Here is a 23170-nt window from a genome sequence, read left to right as displayed (position 1 = left end):
GGGACGGGGGGCTCAGTCTCCGTGGCCCATTCAATCCTTGGCCTCTCTGCAGACAGCGCCATGGGTCAGTTAATGCCGGGGAAAAGGCCATTTTAGCTGTGCGCATGTCGGTGGCAGTGAGGTTTGCTGACCACCAGGGAAGACCTTTCCCTGCCCAAGGGCAGGCGAGATGTCCGCCCCATCCATCGAGCTGCAGAGCCGGGGACACCAGGGGAGCTGTGTGTGTCCTGCCCAGCTCAGCGTGGGCTCTCCTGGGCTCGGCCGGTGGGTTTGCTGGGTCCCAGATCTTCACATGCTGGGGGATGAAAAGAGCTGGGCTCTGGTACCACATGAGATCCGTCCCAGTCCGGGTATCTCTGGGATCCCAGTCTGATTCTCGGCAGAGGCTGTTCCTCTGCCTCACACACCCCGTGCTGGGAAGGGGCTTCCTGCCCTGACTGCCCTCAGCGAGCCTGGAGTGCCCATCTGGGTGGAGAGCCATGCCCTGGCCAGTGCCAGTGGGGCAGCAGAGATGGGCACCGGAGGCAGGGCAGGTGAGTTGTCTCATGTGTGACAAGCTCAGGGTCCATGGACTGGCCCTGAGCCCTTCCCAGCCGGGTTCTGGTCTGTGCTTAGCCCAGTTGGTGCAGAGGGCTCCCGGCTCTAGGAGTCTGGACGCCTGGGCTCTCTCCCCGGCTCTGCCACAGACTCGGCAGGAGGCCGTGGGAGAGCCCCTGCCCCCGTGTCCCCACGTGCAGGGGAGCAGAGGGCTCTGACTGCCTGGGGAGCGGGTATTCTCCCTAGCTTGGGGAGCCAGAAGGGACCTCTGTAGTCACCGCCTCTGTGCAGCTGCTCGACACAGGCCAGAGGACTTCCTGTAAGAGGTCCCACGCCGGTTTCGGGGGAAATGGGCTCTGTACTCAGCCATGCTCCCTTTTGTTTCTTTTGCAGCCCTTGGCCTCGCTGGTGAGTCCTGCTCATTTCTGATTATTCATGGTATAAGCTCCAGGGGCCCCGACCCCTAAAGTCCAGGTACCAGAGGGTGCGGCTGTGACATTACCCCCTAGTACTAGGCAGTACCTGGACACCAAGGGGACATCAGCCCACTACCCACTAATGCTGAACACGACCCGGGTACCAGAGGGTGCTGCTGTGACATCACCCTCTCCCCAGTGCTAAACAATACTTGATTACCAGGGGCACTGCCCAGGTGGTCGGGTGCCTAACCCCCCTAGGCTCCTTTGGCAATCCCAGCCTAGCAGCGTAGCCCTGCACAGTTCCCTGGCTCCTCATGCCAAGGGGCACGGGGCTCGTCTCTTCCTTTACACTGAGGTCGGCTCTGTCCTGTTCTCTCCCTCCCTCTCCGCCCGGCCCCTCAGCGACGGCACAAAAGTCCAAGCTGACCCTTGACCCTCCGTGGAGCACAGTGTTTTTGAAGGAGAGCGTTATTCTGACGTGCAGCGGATCCCGCTTTACTGCCAAGCGCTACACATGGTATCACGATGACAAGGCCTTACGTACACACACAAGCAGCCACAGAATTGGAAAAGCAGACCAGAGCCATGCAGGTAGATACCGGTGTGTGGCTCCTGGCTCCAGGCAAAGCGACCCCGTTCAGCTGACCATTTCAGACGGTGAGTGAAGTAACAGCATGTCGAAGCCTTTCTGCTCTTCTCTGACCCGTGGGGCCCTGTGGAGCTGCTGCCTGTTCTGCAGTGGGGCAAACCCAGCTTCCCGAAGGAGCAAGCGGTGGGAAATGCTGTCAGTTCCCCTGGCCAGAGCCCCGCAGGGGGCAGTCTGGAGTGGGGTGACCACCTTTCTTGGGTGGACATAAGAGAAAACCACATGTAAAATTAGGGACAATGCTTTTTTGTAAGGGAGATGTTAGGGAAACAGCATTTCCCTCAGCTCAGCACATGCTGTTCTCTCAAGTGTACGTTTCTACTGCCCTCAGGAATACAGCGTGGTTGTCGTGAACTTCAATTTAGTGTTTAAAATGGTCCAGGGATGTTAAAATAAGGGATGCCTGGTTACCCCAAGGGACAAATCAAATTAAATAAGGGAAGGTGCCCTAAAATAAGGGACAGGTGGTCACCCTACCTGGGGGCCTTGTGATTCCTGTTCCCAGCTCCCTGTAGCCGGAGCAGCAGTGGGGCAGGCCAGGTAACAGTCTGGGGAGGCTGGGCTGCTGATGGGTTGGTCTCTGTTCAGGGATCAGTCAACAGAACCTTAACCCGGGACCGGTTTGCTGCTAAATTCCACAGGGCAGAGATGCAGGCCAGCGGGCGCAGACCCCACCCCACCTCGGGGAGCTACCACCCCCCCCTCCTGTGATGCTGTTTCCCTCCTGCTCTCTCTCCGGGGCCCTGACTCTCTCCTGCCTCCCCTTTGCTCAGCCTGGACTCACCCATCTTGCTGTTCTTTGACTCGCCTGCCACTCGCTCCCAGGGCAAATTAATGTCTGACTTTCTACTGGCTAGAAACGATTTTCTTGTGGTTCACTTTAAGTTGGGGGGAGGGGAGGCTGGGGAATTTTTTTTGTCTGTCTCCCCGCCTCTCTCTCCCTCCCCCCCAATGGGTTAGTGTGACTGGCAACCCACAGCCGCCAGAGCAGAGTACGCTGACGGGTCTGTTCCCTGGTGCCATGATCTTCTGGGGCTGCTGCTCTTGGTGTCTCTCTTTCAGAGTGGCTGATCCTGCAGGCCCCCTACTATGCCGTGTTCGAAGGGGACCCGCTGCGCCTGAGGTGCTACGGTTGGAAGGGAGCAGAGGTGTCTGGGATAAGATATTACAGAGATGGCGCAGAAGTTCCACAATTTCGTGAGCGCTCTGAGCTGTCCATGGAAAAAGCAACGACAAGAGACAGTGGCAGATATAAGTGCACCGGATCAATGAGATCTCCTTTAATATATCATGAAAAGACTTCTCCTGAGGTGTTTGTTTCTATCCAAGGTGAGGAATTGTTGTGAGTGAGGGGGCTGGGCAGAGAGGGGGCAGTCCCAGGACACACTCAGAGCTTAATTTGCACCAAGGCTCACCCTGGTGCCTCTTCTGTCAGGGCACAAGGCGTGACTTCACACGTAGGGTGTGTGCGAGGTCATGCGGTGCAGAGGACACCATCTCTATTGCTTGCGCCCGGCACCTCTTTCTTCACACACTAAGCACAGGACATCTTGCCCCTGGCTCCCTTGGAAGGGAAGGCTTTGCCTTTGGCTAGATGCCATTGGGAGAGTCCTAATCTGGCCAAGTGACTTTAGTCCTAAATCTGGTCTCCCCTTGCTTTGACATTGGCATAACTGCATTGGCTGCTATAACTGACGTCCCCGTGATGTCAGAATCAGGCCCTTTAGCTCTACCTGTAGGAGCAGCCGCCTTACAGTGCAGCAGGTAGGGACGGGCGTCAGCATGACATGGATCCATTTTAGGAATTGGCCGAGGTGCCAGTTTGGTTTTAAAGCTGAGATCTAACAGACTCGACTGGCCACTTTTGATAAGAATTGTCGCCAAGATTGGAATGGAATCTACACAGGATAACCCCTTCTATAGGGTCCAGGGAGTTGTAGCTTACTCATGTCACTGCTAGGTTCATTTCAGCTCAGCTTTTATCTTGGATGGTGTTTCTCGGATCAGGTCACTTGATTATTCGTAACCAATCAACAGTTTAGTAATTCACTCAGGGCCACATCAGTCTACCACTAACACTGCACCAGTACACGCAGCCAGTGTCCTAGGCATGCCGTGAACACATCAGCACAGTCTTGCAAGCAGCTGTCATAGCCTAGCATTGAGGCTCAGCACTTATACCGAGCCATAGTGCAGCTCACCGAAATTTCTTATTACATTTACTTACTATCATCCGTTCTTTAGTCCCTCTAATGCATTTTTCACACTTAGCATCATAGAATCCTAGAAGATGAGGGTTGGAAGGGACCTCAGGAGGTCAGCTAGTCCGATCTCCTGCTCAGAGCAGGACCGAACCCAACTAAATCATCCCAGCCAGGGCTTTGTCAAGCCACACCTTAAAAACCTCTAAGGATGGAGATTTCACCCCCTCCCTTGGTAACCCATTCCAGTGATTCACCACCCTCCTAGGGAAAAAGCTTTTCCTAATATCCAACGAAGACCTCCCCCCACTGCAACTTGAGACCATTGCTCCTAATTCTGTCATCTACTACCATTGAGAAAAGCCTAGCTCCATCCTCTCCATGCTCCTCTGCAGTGTTGTATCCATGTTGGTCTCAGGATATTAGTGAGACAAGGTGTGGGGAAGATAATAGCTTTTGGCGGAGCAACTTCTGTTGGTGAGAGAGACAAGCTTGTGAGCCACACAGAGCTCTTCTTCAGGGCTGGGGATTGTCCTGAGACTGAGTGTTTTTGTCTTTTGACATTTTCCTGTCTGGGTTCATTCGAGAATATAGTGATTTGTCTGGTTTCACCCACATCATTGTTACTGGGGCATTTCAAGAGCTGGATGAGGTACACCACATGTTGTGATAGGCTCTTGAATGCTGTGTTGTGGGGGTATCATTGTAGCCAGGGAGATAGGTCTACAGGTTTCACATCTGTTGTTCTGGCAGGGGGTGGTGCTGCTTTCAGATCGTCTGTCTTGAGCTGTGGGGAGCTGAAAGATTCCAGACAGAAATCTCTCCTGAGCCCCCCACTTCCGGCCTTTGCATGACTCCCCAGCCTCATCATCAGAAGCAAGCTCCCCGCAGACCAGGTCTCACCAACTCAACCTAGTATTTAGCTGTGACACTCTGAGGGCTTGTCTGCACATAAACCCCTCCAGGGCACAGCGGCCTCGGTGCACCTGCACCGCTGTAGTGCTTCAGTGAAGACGCTGCCTACAAAGACAGAAGGGGTTCTTCCATCGGCAGAGGTAATCTATCTCCCCGAGAGGCAGTAGCTAGGTGGATGGGAGAATTCTCCCATCTAACCTAATTTCCTAGTGTGGACTAGGCCTGAGTATCTTTCCTGAACCTGAAGAAAAGCTCTGTGTAAGCACGAAAGCTTGTTTCTCTCACCAACGGAAGATGGGCCAATAAAAGATATTACCTCACACCCCCTTATCTCTTTGATGCTCCTGTCAGTCAGAAGGTTTAATTCATTCCATGGATTATATTTCAATATTCGCCTAAGCGATGAACTGGGCCCCCACTTTTAGGTGCTGCTGTCTTCCAAGGTTCCTGTCTCTTTCTTGTGCTATCACTTCTAGAGCGCAACGACCATTTAGAAAGGAAACAATCTCTTACAGTCTTCTAAGTGTAGTGGACACGGTCCAGACATTCTTTGATGGGATCTAATACCTTTCACACTTCACACCTTTCAGGGCTTGTCACTGGATATGAAACATTGCATTGGCAGAACAAGACAGATTATTCACACAGAGAGCTGGACATCTGATGAATCAGGCAAACAAATGTACAGTGGGGGCTGAAGGCCAGGTGATTTGGGTCTCAGTTTTCTTGGTCTCCAGCCAGTTAACGCTGGTTGGTTTAATTCCTGTAACTTCCATCCCCCTCCCTGGCTCTTGGTTCACACATGGGAGACGTAGGGCACTCTGCACAGGAAAAGGGGCAGTTATTCCTATTGGTCACCCAGCAGGGTTCTCCTTAGCTAAACCAAGCAAGATGGGAGTCTCAGCCACAAGTGAATTACAGGAGCTGTTGGTTTGGAGAATTAACAACGTTGGAAGATTCATTATCAAGGATCAGAGCTTTCCTTTCCTGGGAACTGCGTATTTTAGCTTTAACCTAATTAATACTCCCAGACAGATGTCCCATCTGCTGGGATGGGGCTATTGATTCTCACTGGCTTCAGCTCTGAGGGGAAGCTAAGGGTTTGGAATATACATAAGAATGAGTGGTGACAATCTTATTTGCTGCAGAGAGATAGTTAGTGGGGCAGAGAAGGAGCGAGAGCCGTGGCTGTTAACACTGTATGTTTGAGACGGATTTTAACTTCTGTACATCTAGGCAGAGCAAAGTAAGTGGGGTTGGATAATACAGTGAAAGACGAGGATAATAATATTTAATAATGGCCTCACAAAGGATCATCGGGCACCCACTACCTGCCTCCTCCTCCTGTCTTGCATCAGAACACTGAGAACAAAACATGCATTCAAATGAAAGCAATGTTATTTATCAGGTAGCAGGAGCCAATAAATAAATATCACAGTGTGCTCAGCAATCCTGCCCTCCCCACCCACGAAAGCAGCCCCAGACCATAGCAGACCAGTCCCTGCAAATCTCAGGCAACTGACAAGGAGCCAGAACTGCCTGGGGTCCTGCTCTGGAATGGCCTCCCTGTCCGTCTGCACAGAGTCCTGGCCTCCCCAGCATTGCAGGACAGTCAGCAGTTCCGACCTGGGCCACGATGGGAGATAAAGCAGCAGAAGGCACCTCAAAGCAGGCCTGTTCTGATGTGGTCTGAGGCTTTAAATACCAACAGTGAGTTTATGGGTGGGCAGCAGTGATTGGGAATGCAGCAGGGCACAGATCCCTGACTGTCTGTCTGTCTGAATGTGCTCATTTCCAATGCCCACCCCTGGGCTCTGGCGCAGAACATGCTGGTGGTGACCAAGTCTGATATCCTTCTAGAGATATTTTCGACTCCAGTGCTGAGGGCATCAGGCTCAGCTGACCCCACAGAAGGAAACCCGGTGACCCTGAGTTGTATCACACAGCTCAACCCCCAGAAATCAGACACACCGCTTCAGAGCATCTTCTACAAAGACAGCGAGACTGTGAGAGCATCTGGGAGCTTCCCTGAATACCACATCCCAGCGGTGCGGCTAGAAGACTCAGGATCCTACCATTGTGTGATGCAGACCATGTCCTCAAGTGTACAGAAACCGAGCTCCAAGTTAACAATTGCTGTTAAACGTGAGTGTCTGGGACAGGGATGCTGGGGGCAGGTTCTGAAGATTCCCACCTACCTGGGATGGAAAGACAAGCACATGGAATCTATGCAGAGATCCTGTGGCTTCTGAGTCCACAAGGGTCCAGCCAGTCCTTGCCACAGTCCAGTTGTACTGGCAGGCTGAAATCCGAGAAGCAGGGAAGATTGATCAATTCCATGGTGCAAAATAGGGCTTTAGACCCCAGGAGACAGGAACGAATCAGTTCTGCTTGCGTAGGGCCAGAAGAGCACACGCTGAGCTCATGGGAGAAGTTCAATTTTCAGTGAAATTGTGGCAGTGTTTTTTTCAATTTTGAAATTGTGGCAGTGTTTTTGAAATAGTGGAGAAAATCCTATTTTCTCTCCTTTTTTTTCAGAAAAATGGGGAAAAAGGGTGTTTAAAAGTTTGAAAAGTGAGAGAATGTAACAATCTCCCTCACTATTACCCGCATCACCACTTTGCCAGTAGATAAAAGAGGAAACTGGTATTAAAAAGTGATTCAGAAAAACAAAGAAACAAAATCCCCACATCAATTTCTTTTCTTGAACAAAACAAAACTTGTCAAACATCTGGGTTCATTTTTGCAAAATTTGCTTCTGAATTTTTTTTTGTTTGAAAAATTTGACAAAAAAACTTTTTCATTTAAATTTTTCATTAAAATTAAAAATAATATTTCATCCGGCCCCAGTGCAAAGCAGCAGGGTCTCAGAGGAGTCACTCCAGTCCCCTGAGGTTAAAGTCTGAGTTTGAAAGCTGTTTAGGGATAATGTCTCCTGAAAACCTTCGAGTAGCATCTCCTGCCTGAGCTCTCCGACTGGGGAAAGGGCATGTCTAGAGGGCCGGTTGGAAGGGAGAGGTCATAACCAAAGTGCTGTAAAGCTGCAGAGTGATGTAAACCCCGTCTGTTGAATGGCCTGGCCCCCTCTTTGATGTGGCACCAGTTCTGCTGCAGGCCCCATGTTGGGCACACAGGGGCCCCACACACAGCTGGGCTTTTTGCCCAGGGGATCTGGGTCACATGGAGCATGCTGTGCGGGCCTGGACCCCAAGCACTGTGGTGCGGGACAGACGCTGGCCCCATGCCCTGTGGTGATGCCCATACCCATCCCCTGTTGTGTTCCTGCTCCAGGCCCCATGGCCTGTAGTGCTGGGAGCACGTGGGCCCATGACCCGTAGTGTTGTTGGCCTGGGCCAGGCATTCTGTGTGGTTTGCATGAGACTCCCCTCCCCACATCAGTGATCTACACACAGGACCCCCATCCTCACCTAGGGGTAGAAGTTCTGATCTGTCTGCACAGCACTGAGCCCCTCCCTTGGATCACTGCAGCATGTCCTGCCCTCTGTCCCTCTCCCACAGGAATCCCAGTGTCCAGGGTCTCCCTGGGGGTCCATCCCCTTGGGGGGCAGGTGGTGGAAGGGGAGCGGCTGGTGCTGACCTGCTCTGTGGCGGAGGGCATGGAGCCGTTCACCTTCTCCTGGCACCGGCAGGGCTCCAGACAGGCTCTGAAAAGCGAGATCCAGCACTCACAGAGGGCAGTCTATGAGATCCCCGTGGCCACGGAGAACGACACTGGGGAGTATTACTGCACGGTCACCAGCGGCAACACCCGAGCACTGAGCCCCGGGGTGAAGGTTGCCGTGAAGGGTGAGCTAGGTCCCAGCTGACTGATGTGGTAACAGGGGCTTTATCCCAGCCCGGGTGGGCATGAGAGACTCCCCCTAGCCCTAACCTCAACAGGGGGGTGTTGGCGGGATACTGGTGCTGACCTCAGCCTGCTGAGACTGGTGCGGCCCACGGCTCAGAGGCCCACAGCTCCTACGGGGAGGCGGCTGTAGTAGCTGGAAGTCCCAGGGAGGGACGTGGCCTCCCCACGGGACTGTCAATGGAGCTGGTTGAAATGTTTTTGTCAAACCCCCCACTGGGCAGAGAGGCCCGACGCATGTACCCCCCTGGGGTCCCTCTGCCGACTTCCGGCCTCCCCACGCTGCAGAGACGGGGCGTGTGACACTGCGCCCTCGGGCAGGTTGTTGGCAGCCGGGATTGAGCCTGGGCTTGGGATCCAAATGCGTCAGCGTCTCCTGTCGGAGCTGAAAGCCCCGGCTCAGCAGCCACGGTTGTAGCAGACTCATTGCGTGGCCCAGGCCAGAGACCACTAGAGGGGCCAGAGCTCCACGCTGGGGGGTGTGGGCTGTGCTTGTACCCAGTGGGATTGCAGCTGGCTGGGGAATCGCCTGGTCCTAGCTGGGCCGCAGAGCAGCCTGCTGCCTAAGGTGACACGAGGGGTAGACGGGCCGAAGAACTCGGTTCTCGGACCACGACGGCCCTTCCCTTTGAATGATCTGATAGCTGTACTGGGCAAGGAGCCCAGCCCGGGACCTTGCCCTTTGTGCTGCGCAGACACAGAGCCAGGAGACTCTCCTGCCCGGAGGGCTCCCAGTCATAGTGAATCCACCCCGCCCCAACTCTCAGCTCCCTGGGGTGCTGGCTGAGCCGTGACCCGCCTTGCTTCTGGCAGTTCCAGTGTCCCCGCCTCTGCTGACCATCAACGTGACCGGCACCTGGTCCACCGTCGGGGACATGGTGGAGATCCGGTGTGAGTCGTCCCGCAGCTCGGCCCCCATCCTCTATCGGTTTTATCACGAGGGAGCCATTCTGGGGAGCAGTACGGTCAGTTCTCGAGGGCCGGGATCCCTCGCCCTGCACGTGACGTCCGAGGGGGACGCTGGGACCTACTCCTGTGAGACTGATAATGGCATGGCCAACAGCTCCCAGCGCAGCGCCCCCTTCCACCTCTCCGTGCTTGGTATGTTGGCTCAGTGCACTGTCCCGGTGGGTGGGGGGGGATCTCTACCTAGAGACCGGGACCCTGCCCTCCCACCCTCAGTGCCCCCATCATGGTACGGGAGCCCCCTTGCGCAGAGGAGGTCCAGACATCGCTGCCTCTGGAGTCTGGCATGAATGCTCAGCGGGAGGCACAGATCCTCCTCTGCCCCACTGTCCAGCTCTGGGTGGAAAGACCCCATCGGTCCCCTCTAGCCATCCCTGGGGCCAGGGCAGGATTGCTCCCGCCGGCCTGTTCTCTGCTGCCTCACGCAGCCTGGGTTACCCCTCCCTGCTGTGTCTGTGACGGGGCCTCCTTTCAGCCCCAGCTTTGCTCTCAGGCCACCTCTCTTGTGCTTGCAGTGCCTGTGTCCGAGGCCACCATCGTCGCGGATCCCACGGGGCTAGAGGTCAGGGCTGGAGGAAGCCTGAATCTCAGCTGCTTGTTGGAGTCTGGCACCACCCCCCGGTTCAAGTGGATTCACAACAACCAGGAGCTGGCTATGGCCTCAGAGTTCGGCCCGCCCACAGCTGTGGGGAACACTCTGCATTTCTGGTCTGTGCAGCTGAGCCATGGAGGGAATTACCAGTGTATTGCCAGCAACCAGCTTAGCCCTCAGAGAGTCTTCCAGGCCCCCAGCGAGATCCTCGCCATCACTGTGATAGGTACGTGCAGAGCTTGGCTCAGTGACAGCACAGAGGCCGGGCTGAGATCCAGACTGGGTTCTGGTCCGGGTTCAGAATTCCAGACCACAGCAGGGCTGCCTTTCGGGTTGGGATGTCTGGGTGTAACCCCGTGGTCAATGTGTGCTATGTGTCCCCTCTGGGTCTGGTCCAGCTCCCGCTAGAAAGGCTTGACTCAAGATGTAGCAGCTCCTGCGCTCAGCTCTGGAGGTCTCTGGTCCAACCCCTGATGTGTCAGCCAAGATGGTGGCCATCACAATGGCACCAAAATCTGACGGGATCGCCTTGTGCAGCATTGGACACAAGCGGCGGAGCTCTCGCACGACCAGCTATTCTCAGGAGATTCCGGTCACTCTGGAGTGGAAGATGGGCTTGGATCTGACCCGGAACCTAAGCTACAGAGGCAGGCTTGGAGGCAGAGGTTAAAATCTGAGCCTCCTGCACCTTGGTCCTCACCCTGAAATCGAAGGGCTCTGGTTGCTGGTGGTGGCCATGTTATCCTGATGATCCTTACAGCAATGACAGGAGCAGCGCTCCTCATCGCTCAGTTCCCCAAGAGCAGATCAGGGTCACTGGCCCCATGCTCTCGTTCAAACGGGAATTATTTTGGGGTGGTTCTTAGACTGGATGATCACAGAGGCCCCATCTAGACTTGAAATCTATGAATAGTACAGATGAGGAAACTGAGGCTCAGAGTGGGGAAGGGTGACAAGGCTCAAGGCCACACAGTGAGTCAGAGGCAGAACTGAAGAGAACTCAAGTGGCCTGGCTCCTTATCTGATGTCTGACCCATTGGACCAGGACCTGTGGTCACTGGCAGTGGTGTGGTTCAACAGGCTCAGTTGGTTTCTGTCGGGAAGTCTCTCCTCCAGGAGCGATGCGTTTATCTGGGCATGTTCCCTTTGTCTTCGCCAGAGGATGCTAGTCCGCAGGTGGCTGTGACTGGGACCATCTCCTTCCTGTGCCTGATGGGTGTCACTGCGGCTTTGGTGTTCTACTTCAAGCCCTGGAAGAAAGCAGGTGCGTGGCTCCTTCCACGGAGCGTGGCTATCACAATCCATCACGCGCTCAGAAGTTCACGGCCGTTTCCGAGTGTCTCTGGGAATCTTGGCTGTGTGACCACTCCTGGGAAAGCGAGCATGAAATGGCTGGAACCATAGCAGATTCCGACTTCCTGTCAAATTCACACCGTGAATTCTAGACCTTCAATCCCACCCGTGTGCTGCTGTAATTTAGCCCTTCTGCCAAACTGGCCCCCACATCCTTAGCCCGGGGAGGCTCCTGAATGGGGAAAGGCAGGTTCCTTCGGTCGCATCTGATGTCTCGTCTCCTGTAATGAATCACCTGAGCCCCCTCCCTTGCATTCACTCCCCCTGAGAGCAACCCAGAAATTACGGCCTCAAAGCCAAGGCCAAGGTGATGCATCTGGAGAAATTAACACACATTTTTCTTGCTTGCTTTGCAGATGGAAGGTTTTTCAATGCCCAGGGGAGGTAAGTTGAGCACAGATGAGTGGAAGCACGTGGGGGAATGGGGCAGGGGGAAAAGGACGAGTTCAATGTTGCTTTGATTTCACTGGGTCATGATTTAATCATTATTAAGTGACCAGTTGGTTTGTCTCAGATCTCCTGGCTGCTTGGGGACTGACTGAAAGTGACTTTATATAGCATGGCCACCTGAAAACTTTGGGGCCTGATTCTCCACTGCTTGCGCCGTGTGGGTCATTGATCCCAGTGCAGTGTGGGTGTAAATCGCCACCACATCAGAGCAGCAGCATTTTTACAGCCACTCTGTGCTGGTGCAGAAGGACACACAAGGGATAGAGCAGCACAGAAAGGCACACGTGGTACCTCTCCTTACAAAGGGATGCAAAGAGGACCCAGGGAATTATAAACCTGTCAGCCTAACTTCAACACCTGGAGAGATACTGGAGCAAATTATTAAACAACCAGTCTGTAAACACCTAGAAGACAAAAGGGTGATAAGTAATACCCAGCATGGATTTGTCAGGAACAAGTCATGCTCTACCAATTTAATTTTCTTCTTTAATAGAGTTACTGGCCTAGAGGATGGAGGGGAAGCAATAGAACATAAGAACAGCTATACTGGGTCAGACTAATGGTTCATCTACCTCGTATCCTGTATTCCGACAGTGGCCAATGCCAAGGGCTCCAGAGGGAATGAATAAAACAGGGCAATTATTGCGTGATCCATCCACTGTCATCCAGTTCCAGCTTCTGGCAGCCTGAGGCTCGGGACACCCAAAACTTGGGGTTGCATCCCTGACCATCTTGGCTAACAGCCACTGATGGATCTATCCTTTATGAACTTACCTAATTCTTTTTTGAACCCCGTTATAGTTTTGGCCTTCACAACATCCCCTGGCAATGAATTCCCTGGGTTGACTGTATGTTGTGTGAAGTACTTCCTTATATTTGTTTTAAGCCTGCTGCCTATTAATTTCATTGGGTGACCCCTGGTTCTTGTGTTATGTAAAGGGGTAAATAACACTTACTTTCTCCACACCATTCATGATTTTATAGACCTCTGTCAGATCCCCCCTTCATTGTCTCTTTTCCAAGCTGAAAAGTCCCAGTCTTTTTAATTTCTCCTCATATGGAAGCTGTTCCATGCTCTTTATCATTTTTGTTGCCTTCTCTGTACGTTTTCCAATTCCAGTATATCTTTTTTGAGATGGGGTGACCAGATCTGCACGCAGTATTCAAGGTGTGGGCATACCATGGATTTATATAGTGGCATTGTGATATGTACTGTTTTATTATATATCTCTTTCCTCATGGTTCCCAACATTCTGTGAGCTATTTGTCTGCCACTGTACATTGAGCGGATGTTTTCATAGAACTATCCACAATGACTCCAAGATCTTTTTCGTGAGTGGTAACAGCTAATTTAGACCCCATCATTTTGTATGTACAGTTAGGATTCGAATCCCAGTGTGATTTGACTGTCTCGGGGCACCACTGACGATTTTTGTTGCACAATAGATCCAAGAGAAGTGTAGAGAACCACACCAGCCATTGTGTATTGCATTTATTGACCTAACTAAGGCCTTTGATTCTATCAGTCATGAAGCATTATGGAAGGTGCTCTCTAGGGTTGGTTGTTCATTGAAGTTTATTAGTGTACTCAGGCAACTCCACTGTCCTCTCTAATGGGTTGGAGACGGACCCGTTCATCATCCGTACTGGTGTTAAGCTGGGCTGTGTTATTGCTCCAACCCGTTTTTCTATCTATCTTGTCGTAATCTTGATTCTTATTCATGACCACCTTTCTTTTGGAATTGGGATTCAGTATCGCATGGATGGCCAGCTCTTCAGTCTCTGGCATCTTCATTCTAAAACTAAGGTCATCAGGACTATTACCGACCTTCAGAATGCTGATTACCGTGCTGTCCTCACTCATGTCTAGGCTGACTTGCAATCCTCTCCAGACCTCTTCTCAGGTGCCTATCATAGCCTAGGACTCTCCCTCAACATTGGGAAGACTAAGGGCTCCACCAGCCTGCCCCAGCGCAAGTTGCCCCCCTTTCCTCACAAATTGTCATCAGCAGTGAACACATTGAGCATTTCCCTTACCTTGGTAGCCTCCTCTCTCAGACAGCTAATCTTGATGTAGAGATTGAACATAGGATGCGTTGTGCCAGCGTATCCTTCGGAAAGTTGCTCCGTCATCTTTATTGACAGAGATCTGCAGATGGAAACTAAGATCCTGGTCTACAATGAAGTAGTCATCCTTCAATGCCTACAATGAAGTAGGCGCTCTTCTTTATGGGTGCGAGACAGGGGTGACATATCAAAGCCATCTTAAGCATCTGGATTGGTACCAACAGCGCTGCCTTAGGAAGATTCACCGTATCAGATAGGAAGGCTGTCACATCATTGACATCATTCTTTCTGCAGCTAACATCACCAGTGTTGAGGCGAAGATTATGAAACTTCAACTTCTCTGGGCTAGTCATTGTGTGTGGATGGCTGATACTCGTCTTCCAAAGCAAGTCCTCTTTTCTCAACTTAGTCATGGTAGGAGGACCCCCGGGGGACAGAAGAAAAGCTACAAGGACACCCTGAAAGTATATCTTAAGAAGGGAGGCATTGACCACATGAATTGGGAGGAGTTGGCTGGCAATTGACTGCAATGGTATCACATCATACATCAAGCCTCAGTCCATTTTCAAGAGAATCGCCTTGCTCAAGAGGCAGAGAAACGGCAGAGGAGGAAGGGAAGTGCACAGTATCCCAGCCAGCCGTTGGGCTCTCTCCAAGCAACCACCTGTCACATATGTGGAAAAACCTTTAGAGCACGAAGAGGACTCCTCAGCCATCTTAAGTCTCATCAATGATTTTCCTCCGGCAGACATCATCTTCGTATCAAGGGATAGCCACCGATAGTTGGGATTATGTTTTTCCGATGTGCATTACTTTTCCTTTATCAGCATTGAATTTCATCTGCTATTTTGTTGCCTTGTCACCCAGATTTGTGAGATCCCTTTGTAACTCTTCACAGATGTGATCTGTCTTGATTGTAATAAGGCTTTTGACACTGATCCACCTGACATTCTCATAAGCAAACTAAGAAAAGGTGGGCTAGATGAAATTACTGTAAGGGGAGTGCATAATTGTTTGAAAGACCATATCAAAAAGTAGTTATCAGTGGTTTGCTCTCAAACTGAGAAGACTTGTCTAGTGGGGTCCTGCAGGGGTCAGTCCTGGGGCCAGGACAAGTCAATATTTCATTAATGATTTGGATAATGAAGTGGAGAGTATGCTTATAAAATTTGTGGATGACACCACACTGGGAGGGGTTGCAAGCACTTTGGAGGACAGGGTTAAAATTCAAAATGACCTTGATAAACTGGAGAATTGGTCTGACTTCAACAAGATAAAATTCAGTAAAGATAAGTGTAAAGTACTCCATAGGAGTACTTGGAAGGAAGGAAAAATCAAATGCACAACTACAAAATGGGGAATAACGGGCTAGGCAGTAGAACTGCTGAAAAGCATCGGGGATTGTAGAGGGCCGCAAATTGAATGTGTCAAGAGTGTGATGCCATTGCAAAAAAAGCAAATATTATTCCGAGAGGCTCTGTCCCGCTCTACTCAGCACTGGTGAGGCCTCTGCTGAAGTACAGTGTCCAGTTTTGAGTGCCACGCTTTAAGAAAGAGAGAGTTCAGAGGCTAGCAAGGAAAATGATAAAACCTCGTTTAAAAAACCTGACCTGTGAGGAAAGGTTAGAAAAACTAGGCATGTTTAGGCTTGAGAAAAGAAGACCGAAAAGATAACAGCCTTCAGGTAAGTTAAGGGCTGTTATAGAGAGGACGGTGATCAATTGTTCTCCATATCTGAAGGCAGGACAAGACATAATGGGCTTAATCTGCAGCAAGAGAGATTTAGGTTAGATATTAGGAAAACTTTTCTAACTGCAAGGGGAGTTAAACTCTGGAGGTTGTGAAATCCCCATCACTGGCGATTTTTAAGAACAGGTTGGACAAACACCCGTGAGCGATGGCCTAGGTTTACTTGGTTCTGCCTCAGAGCAGTGGACTGGATTGGACCTCTCAAGGTCCCCTGCAGCTCTACATTCCTGATTCTAGGATATTTTTTGTACTCACCTTGACCCACTCCTTCCCCTGGGAACGTTCAGGGCTGGATTCTTGTTACACTTCGCCCCTGGCCCTGCCCTCGGTGTGAACGAGCTCCGGCCCTCAGCGTTTTCCTGCCTTCTCTGTCTCGCGCCGGCTCTTCCTCTCTCCCGTCTATTTCCGCCCTGTTCCGCTGCACTCATTGTGCTTTCCTGTCGCCAGGGACCCCGGGCGCCCAGCCCAGCACGAAGCTCCGGGCCAGAGGCTACCTCCACGGGAGAGCAGGGATCCCCAGGCCGAGGAGCCGTCTTATGGCAATGGTAAGGACCCTGCTGTGAGGGCGAAGGGAGCTGACCCCTCTGCTCGGATTCACTTCACAGCTGCCGCCATCACACGCCATTCTGAGCGGGAGGCTGGGGAAGTCACCAGGGGAAGTGACGCTGCTGGAGGCCTGCTTGGGGCCGATACCAGAGAGAGGAGGCGATGCCCCGGTCCTGAGGTGTGGGCACTGGGTGCCAGGGCAGCGGTGAGCTGCCCAGACGCAGGCACTGTCGCTGTGCTGTGCTCTCGGTTGTTGTCCCCTTGTGAGCACATGGCCCAGACAGCCAGTGGCCCTGCTGGGAGGCGCTGAGCAGACACGGCTCCTGTGCCCCTGGCTGCTATTCCGGAGGGGGGGCGGGACCACAGTTAATAACTGTGTGTGGTTAATACCAGGGCCCTGTTGGCCTTGTCTGCACTAGAGCTGGATTCTCTGCCTTCCCCAGGCTGAGATCTCCATTCCCATACTGGGACCCTTCAGCGCTCCCATCCCTCCCACCTGGGACCCTGCCCCCCTTGCAGTGGGTGGGAGGGTAGGGTGGTCGTGGCCCCTGGCTGAGAACCCAAGAGCTAGAAAACAGAGCCCACCCCTTGTATTGAGCCCGTTTGGAGGCAAATAGCTCAACGTGTCCATGCTGGCCAGGCTGGGTCATGCTCTGAGTCCTTGCACGTCCCACTAGCCCCACCCTTTCAGTCACAACACCCACTAGTGCCTATCCCACTATCCCTGCGATGGGAGGATAGTTTGCGCCATTTCAGGGAGCTGGCTGCACCCTGGTATTGAAAGGGTGCAGGTGGCAATGGTCACACCCGCTCCACGCTCAGCCCTGCTGTAGCCTGGTCGGATCCCAATGGGACGTGGCAAGCCGGCATGCTGCTGGGAGGCCGTGCAGGAGTGGGCCGCAGGCATGCTATAGCAGGGAGAGCAGATGATGTCTAGCACTGGCACTTCCTCTAGGCACACAAGGCCTAAGTGAGACCTGCCTTTGCTTTCACAGTGTGTCCCCTGGAGCAGGAGAGTGGAGACGTGGTCTATACAGTTGTCAACATCAAGAAAAGAAATGGGGGTGAGTGGAACAAAACAGTGTCTTGCCTAGAGAGGCCCAGATGATGTAACAGAGATGCAGAGGATGAGACAGGCAGATGCAGTTGATATTTGGCTCATCTGGTCTGCGACTCTCCAGCTCAGTTAACTGGTTCCAGGTGAAAGTCCGTACGGGCGTACAGGTGTCATTCATAATGTGTAAAAAAGCCTGAAGTAGCTGAGAAGTGAAAAATGTATGGTATCAGACTGTGCATCCCAGTGATTTGAACCTGGTGAAATTCTGAAGAAAAAGAGCTCTTGCTCATGCTTGTAGCAGGTTCCACCATCTCTCTCTGACTCAACAGACATCCTAGGCTTCGGAGTGGTGCCAGAAACAGTGGCAATCCTGGAATCTGGTTGTGTAGATTGTGCCACTGATTTTGTTTCCGTGTGCGCGCAGGGCAGGGGCAGAGTGAACACAGCAGATTATCCGCGGGGTTGAGTTCCTTGAGCGTGGAATTCTCTCCACACAAGGCCTGGGCACCCCTCAAGTCCCATTTACAGTCTAAAAGGCGACACAGGGTGTATTTCCCCCATATGGATCACTTTTCTCCAACAACCGCAGAAACACCGCCCCTTGGTAGTAATGCTAGCTGTGAACATGGCGCAGTGACACGGCAGGACGGTGAGAGACAGGAAGCGAGGGAATACCGTGTCCGATTCACTTAAAGGGACACTGTCAACTTGAATTTTTTTAAGTTGACTAATTTCAAACATTTGTGTTTGGGAGGAAAGCCTCCTTTAAACTGTGTCAAAAGAAAGAGGGGTTCTGTGTTCCCCTGCTGAGATTAATGGGGGTCTGCTCAGTTAGGCATTTTCTTCTGTGCTGACTGAGTTCAAGGAAATTACTGTTCGACTAACCCCAGTCATGGCTCATCAGTGTAGTTTGAACCTGAGACCTTATCAGTAAAAGCATGAGCCTCTACCGCTGGACCTAAAAGAGTAAGTCCATAAGCTGGTAGCAGTAGTAGGCTCTTGTCCTCTATGTGGAGCAGGCACGAGTGGGGGACACAACCCATGTTGCCAGAGTGCCACACTGTCAAATGACAAAATAAATGGAGAAAAAAAATGGAAAAAAGTATTTTCTCTGCACTAACTTCTTACAGTTTCAGTCACGTCAGGCATTACTCAGCACTTCAGTAACTACAAAAGCAGCAGCTAAATGTGATTTGCTAGTTGAAGGTGTCCCTTTAAACCAGCAGGAAATACTGAGCTGGGTGAATCTCACAGGTTGGAATTGGAAGGCTTTTCTGGATCACTTGGGTAGAAATTTCTCCTGAGGTTTCTGGTTCTACTGGTACCCGGCTCAGGCCTGGAATACGGTGGAAATGGTGTTTTCCTTGGCATTTTGGCTCTTGAGCTTCTGTTCCCCCTCAGAGTCCAGAAGCACAGAGGCAAATGCAAACATGCAGGATGGGAAAAGTGACCCCGGCTTTTGAGACCCTCCAAAGGCTTGCTCAGAACTTGGTTCCTGAAACAGGAGGCGGGCTGGTTGCGCAGGGCTCTGACCCTGCTTAGCGTTTGGGTTGGTGGGTGTCACACCCCAGGTTGGGGATCTGGCCACCGCACTGGGGGCAGAGCCCTGGGATCCTGAGCCCCTCAGGTTTGTGTCTCACACCCAGACGGCAGCTGGGACTGGCAGCTGAGGAGCTGGGCTGCTGGTGACGGGGGCTCAGAGGCTGAATGTTAATGCCCAGTCCTGATCCCTTTCTGTTTCTCTTACAGACAAGCCCAAGGGAGCTTCGCCAAGTGACAATGTAAGTGCGACACCCCCCACCCCGCTCAGCTCTGCTGCTCCTTCCCTGCTGCTCTCTATGGCCTTCGTCTGCCTCCGTCCCCCCACTCACTGTCCCCATGCCTTCTCCAGGAGGAATACTGTGTCACCTACTCTGTGCTCGCCGACTCCAAGCCCACCGGGGACTCCGCCGCAGGAGCCAGGGCTCCAGAAGGGGGATCCGAACCCAGGAATGACATTTATGAAAACGTTCCCCACCTGTGACCGGCGAGTGACCCCAGCCCATCCCGTGGACCAGCCTGGGGAGCCTAGCTGCGATCCTTCGCTCCCCTGCTTGGAATGTAAGGCATGGAACGCAGCACGTGCAGGCTGGGACCATGGGGGCTTTGTCCCTGGCTGGTGCCCTCTGCACTGGGACTGATGGGCCGGAGCAGTGACTGAGGCAAACGCTCCTGGCCTACGCAGCCCAGTGAGGTGTCATGAGCGGATGATTCACTGAGGTGGGTGACTTGCTGACTTAGCGCTTAATGGCCCTCAAGGAAGGAGCCCAGGCAGCAACCCTGATCTGCACTAATCCCTGTGCTGGGTCTGTGCCTGTCAGATATCCAGCGCACGAGGGCTACTGGCTTGGTTGGTGTGCATGGAGGATCCGGCCCCCTGGGTCTTGTAACAGTGGGGCTGTTCTGCTCTGGCTCCAACACAGGTTGGATTTGCCACATGGTTTGTCTTTGAGATTCCTTCATTTGCTTAAAATGGCTTTATGTGCGGCTCTTGTCCCCACAGGAAGTGTCTTCTGCCCATCCAGCTCTCCTGGCTCAGGGCTTCCCGGTTAGCCATGGCCCTGTGCAAGGACACGCTGAAGAGAAGCCCATCCATGTCCTGATTCTGGGGAGGGCAGGGTCAGTGTAACACCCAGGGGGTAGGTCCCAGCTGGGCTGTTCATTAGGGGACTGCAGCAACCTGCAGCTGGGAGAGAGATTTTCCATCCTGTGTGGCTATAAGGATGAAATGATGAAATACAGCAATAGACCAGCACCAGGAGTAGATCCCTATCCAATACGCTAGCAGAGAGACTGTCTGGGGAATGGCTGTATCCATGATCACACAACAAAAAGCACGACCCAGCTGGGCCAGCTGGGGCCCGACTGTGATGCTGGAGGTGATTCAGGCGTTGGCTTTCTTCAGCACAAAGGTATCCAAAGCTCACTGGAATTTCCACTCTCATCTCTCTGGGGGAAACTTTGTTCAGTTCAGTGTTACAAATGTGTTTTCAAAACTATTGTTTTCCCCTTAGAACTGCAAAAAGAATAAAGCACCAAAGTGCCCAGAGCACTTGGAGAGAGCAACTGTCCCACCTTCTGTAGATTCCATCTAGTCTGACCTCCTGTGTAACATTGCTTAGAGAACTGCCCCAAAATAATTCCCACCGCAGATCTTTTAGAAAAACATCCAACCCTGATTTAAAAGTTGTCAGTGTGGAGAATTCCCCACAAGCCTGGCTAAATTGTTCCAATGGCTAATTACTCTCACTGTTAAAAATGTGTGCCTTATTTCCAGTCTGAATTTGCCTAGCTTCAACTTCCAGTGATTGCATCGTATTAGGTCTTTCTCTGGGACTGAAGAGCCCATTAGTAAACATTTGCTCCCCGTGTAGATCTAGATTGTAATCAGCAGTCTTCTCTTTGTTAAACTACATAGATTGAGCTCTTTGAGTCTATCACTATAAAGCATGTGTTCTAATCCCTTAGTCATTCCCGTGGCTCTTCTCTGATCCTTCTCCAATTTATTAACATCCTTCATTATGGATATTAACACCAGCACTGTGGAGAGCAGAGCTGGACACAGGATTCCAGCAGGGGTCACACCAGTGCCAAATACAGAGGTAAACCTCTCTGCTCATACACTCAGAGGTACATCTGCAAAATGACCTGCCCAGCTGTGGGGCACGATGAATAACAAAGGGCCCAGTACAGAGCTGAGATCCAGGGCCAGCTGCCCTATTGGGGGGACATGGAGAAGGGGCAGTATTTGGGGGTGGGCATTTAAATACTGGTGCAGATCAGACAGTTTGTGGGGACTAGCCAGAATTTCTGGTCCTCTATCTCTCCCAGTTGGGGTTGTGGCTACTGCTATGACAGTTTTTTGTGTCAGGGGCTATGTTCCCACCAGGTCAGACAAAGGGGTTGGGATGGTCTGAGCAAGAGGATCTGGCTGAGGGGAACACTGTGCAAAGAGCCCTCGGCTTTTTAGTGATCACAAGTTGTCAGGGCCTTAAATCTCGGACCTGACACAGGGTGTGTTCACTAGCACATAGTTTCTCAACGTGTGGTACACGTACCCCTAGGGGTCCACGAGACACAGGCAGGGGATACACGGCGAAAAACCCAGTGAAGGGAAGCGAGCAGTAGCCGCCGACTTCTGGGGAAGGCAGGTGGGAGCAGCTTGTTTCCTGCCTGGTCCTAGCTCCCAGCTGGAAGGCAGGCGGCCCACACAGTGTGATTTGCCCCAGGCCCGCACCCCTCTAGGGAGGGCCATGGGGAGCGCTGCTATCCACTCTGGTGGGCCACTTGTGCCTGCTCAGACCTCTCAAGTTCCCACCTGTGTGTGAGGAGAACACCACGTGACCCCGCCATCAGGCCATAGTGATTGGCTAGCGTTGACCTTTGTTCCTATATGAAGGAAGGGGAGGATGAAAGAGGGGAGAAACAGCAGGGGGTTTTGTGATCTGCCACAGCCACACAGCACTGCAGAACTCAGAACTCTCCTGCTGTACGAGAAATACAGTTGTCCAACGGTAAAGGAGAAAAAGATTGTATTTCTCAGAGTGGAAAATTGAGTGTTGGGGTGCTTATTAAAATGTTTGGAAGTTAGGGGGTATTTGCTACTTAAAAAGTGGAGAAACACTGCACTAACACAACAACCAGAACACCACACCCAGGTATTGGCTCAGCATGACTCAGAAGGAAGAGCGCCCCCTACTGAATTGCCAGCACCATTTCCTGTATCACCTGTGACTAAACATGGAGGTTTCCCATCTGAACATTGAGCAGGCTTGACCAACCTTGCTTAGCTTTTGAAACCTGTTAAGATAACAGGCCATGGTGGAACAGCTTAAGGCAGAATAGGAGCATAAGGCTGAAACAGTGAAGTGCATAGAGATCGATGATAGGCCATGTAACATACAGTAATATTGTGCTAGTTATGAAAATGCAAGAGGCATGTAAGAATAAAACAGTTTGCACAGATAGGAGAGTTGCTTTGAATCCCAGATGTTATCTGATCTGGAAAAATGCTGAATGAGTAGCTGGAATATCCATCTCTTCCATGTATAGAAAATAGCTGTGTATTCCTGCTTCAACATCCAGCTGTTATAACTGCACAGTCTGTGCAAATGCTTAACTGATGCTTAATCTGGGATTTTTTCCTGCAGTAGTTTTTTCCTGGCCCCACTTCCTCTCCCTAAAATCAGCCCCTCCCAAACACACAAACTTTATCTCCCTGCATTAAAATAGTGTATTGGAAATCCCCTTCCTGCAGCTAGCTTGTTAGGAGCTTTTGAAAGAAAGGGCTCCTGTCTGTTTGGGGAAGGCTTGGAGGGTCTGCAAGAGAATGAGAGTAGAGCCCTGCATGGGACTATTTTTCTAATCCTGCTCCTGTCCTGCTCCGCAATACCCAAACTCACCCGCTCCCGCATTGTTTCTTGCACTTTTATCCTGCTCCCACCCACAAAAACCATAGATTCCACAAATCCTGCAAGAGAGACAGATTCCCCCATGCTACTAAAAAACAAACAAAGAAAAACCAACAACAATCGGTTAATATATTATATATATAAACGGAATTCAGACACAATTTTAACCACTAAAAGAATAAAACAAATCTTGCATAAACCATGTAAAATAATGCTTTAACGCCTCTTGTAATAGACATCACATCTCTTTCTGTCTCTCACTTGAATTTAAGTATTAAAACCTTTGTTTAAAAAAGAAAAGAAAAGAAAAACCTGCTTTACATTGCTGAAATTCTATTTAGGACAAACTGTATATCA

At 51.6% G+C, this 23170-nt stretch overlaps 1 protein-coding gene across 1 annotated transcript; it reads left to right on the top strand.

The window, feature by feature from the left end:
- Positions 1-511: 511 nt before the first annotated feature.
- Positions 512-22543, top strand: LOC137167411 (Fc receptor-like protein 3). The gene is made up of 14 exons (XM_067569542.1): positions 512-533; positions 931-945; positions 1359-1613; positions 2665-2931; positions 6579-6863; positions 8238-8525; positions 9397-9684; positions 10065-10367; positions 11301-11405; positions 11851-11878; positions 16208-16305; positions 17302-17370; positions 19113-19144; positions 19255-22543. Exons 1-14 carry the CDS (start codon positions 512-514, stop codon positions 19384-19386), a joined length of 2187 nt encoding a protein of 728 aa, XP_067425643.1. The 3' UTR covers positions 19387-22543.
- Positions 22544-23170: the final 627 nt, after the last annotated feature.

Source organism: Emydura macquarii, unplaced genomic scaffold, assembly GCF_026122565.2.
Source record: "Emydura macquarii macquarii isolate MOO-44397 ecotype Brisbane River unplaced genomic scaffold, CSIRO-AGI_Emac_v2 contig_2924, whole genome shotgun sequence".
Lineage (NCBI taxonomy): Eukaryota > Metazoa > Chordata > Testudines > Chelidae > Emydura > Emydura macquarii.
This window is presented reverse-complemented; position numbering and strand designations above follow the sequence as displayed.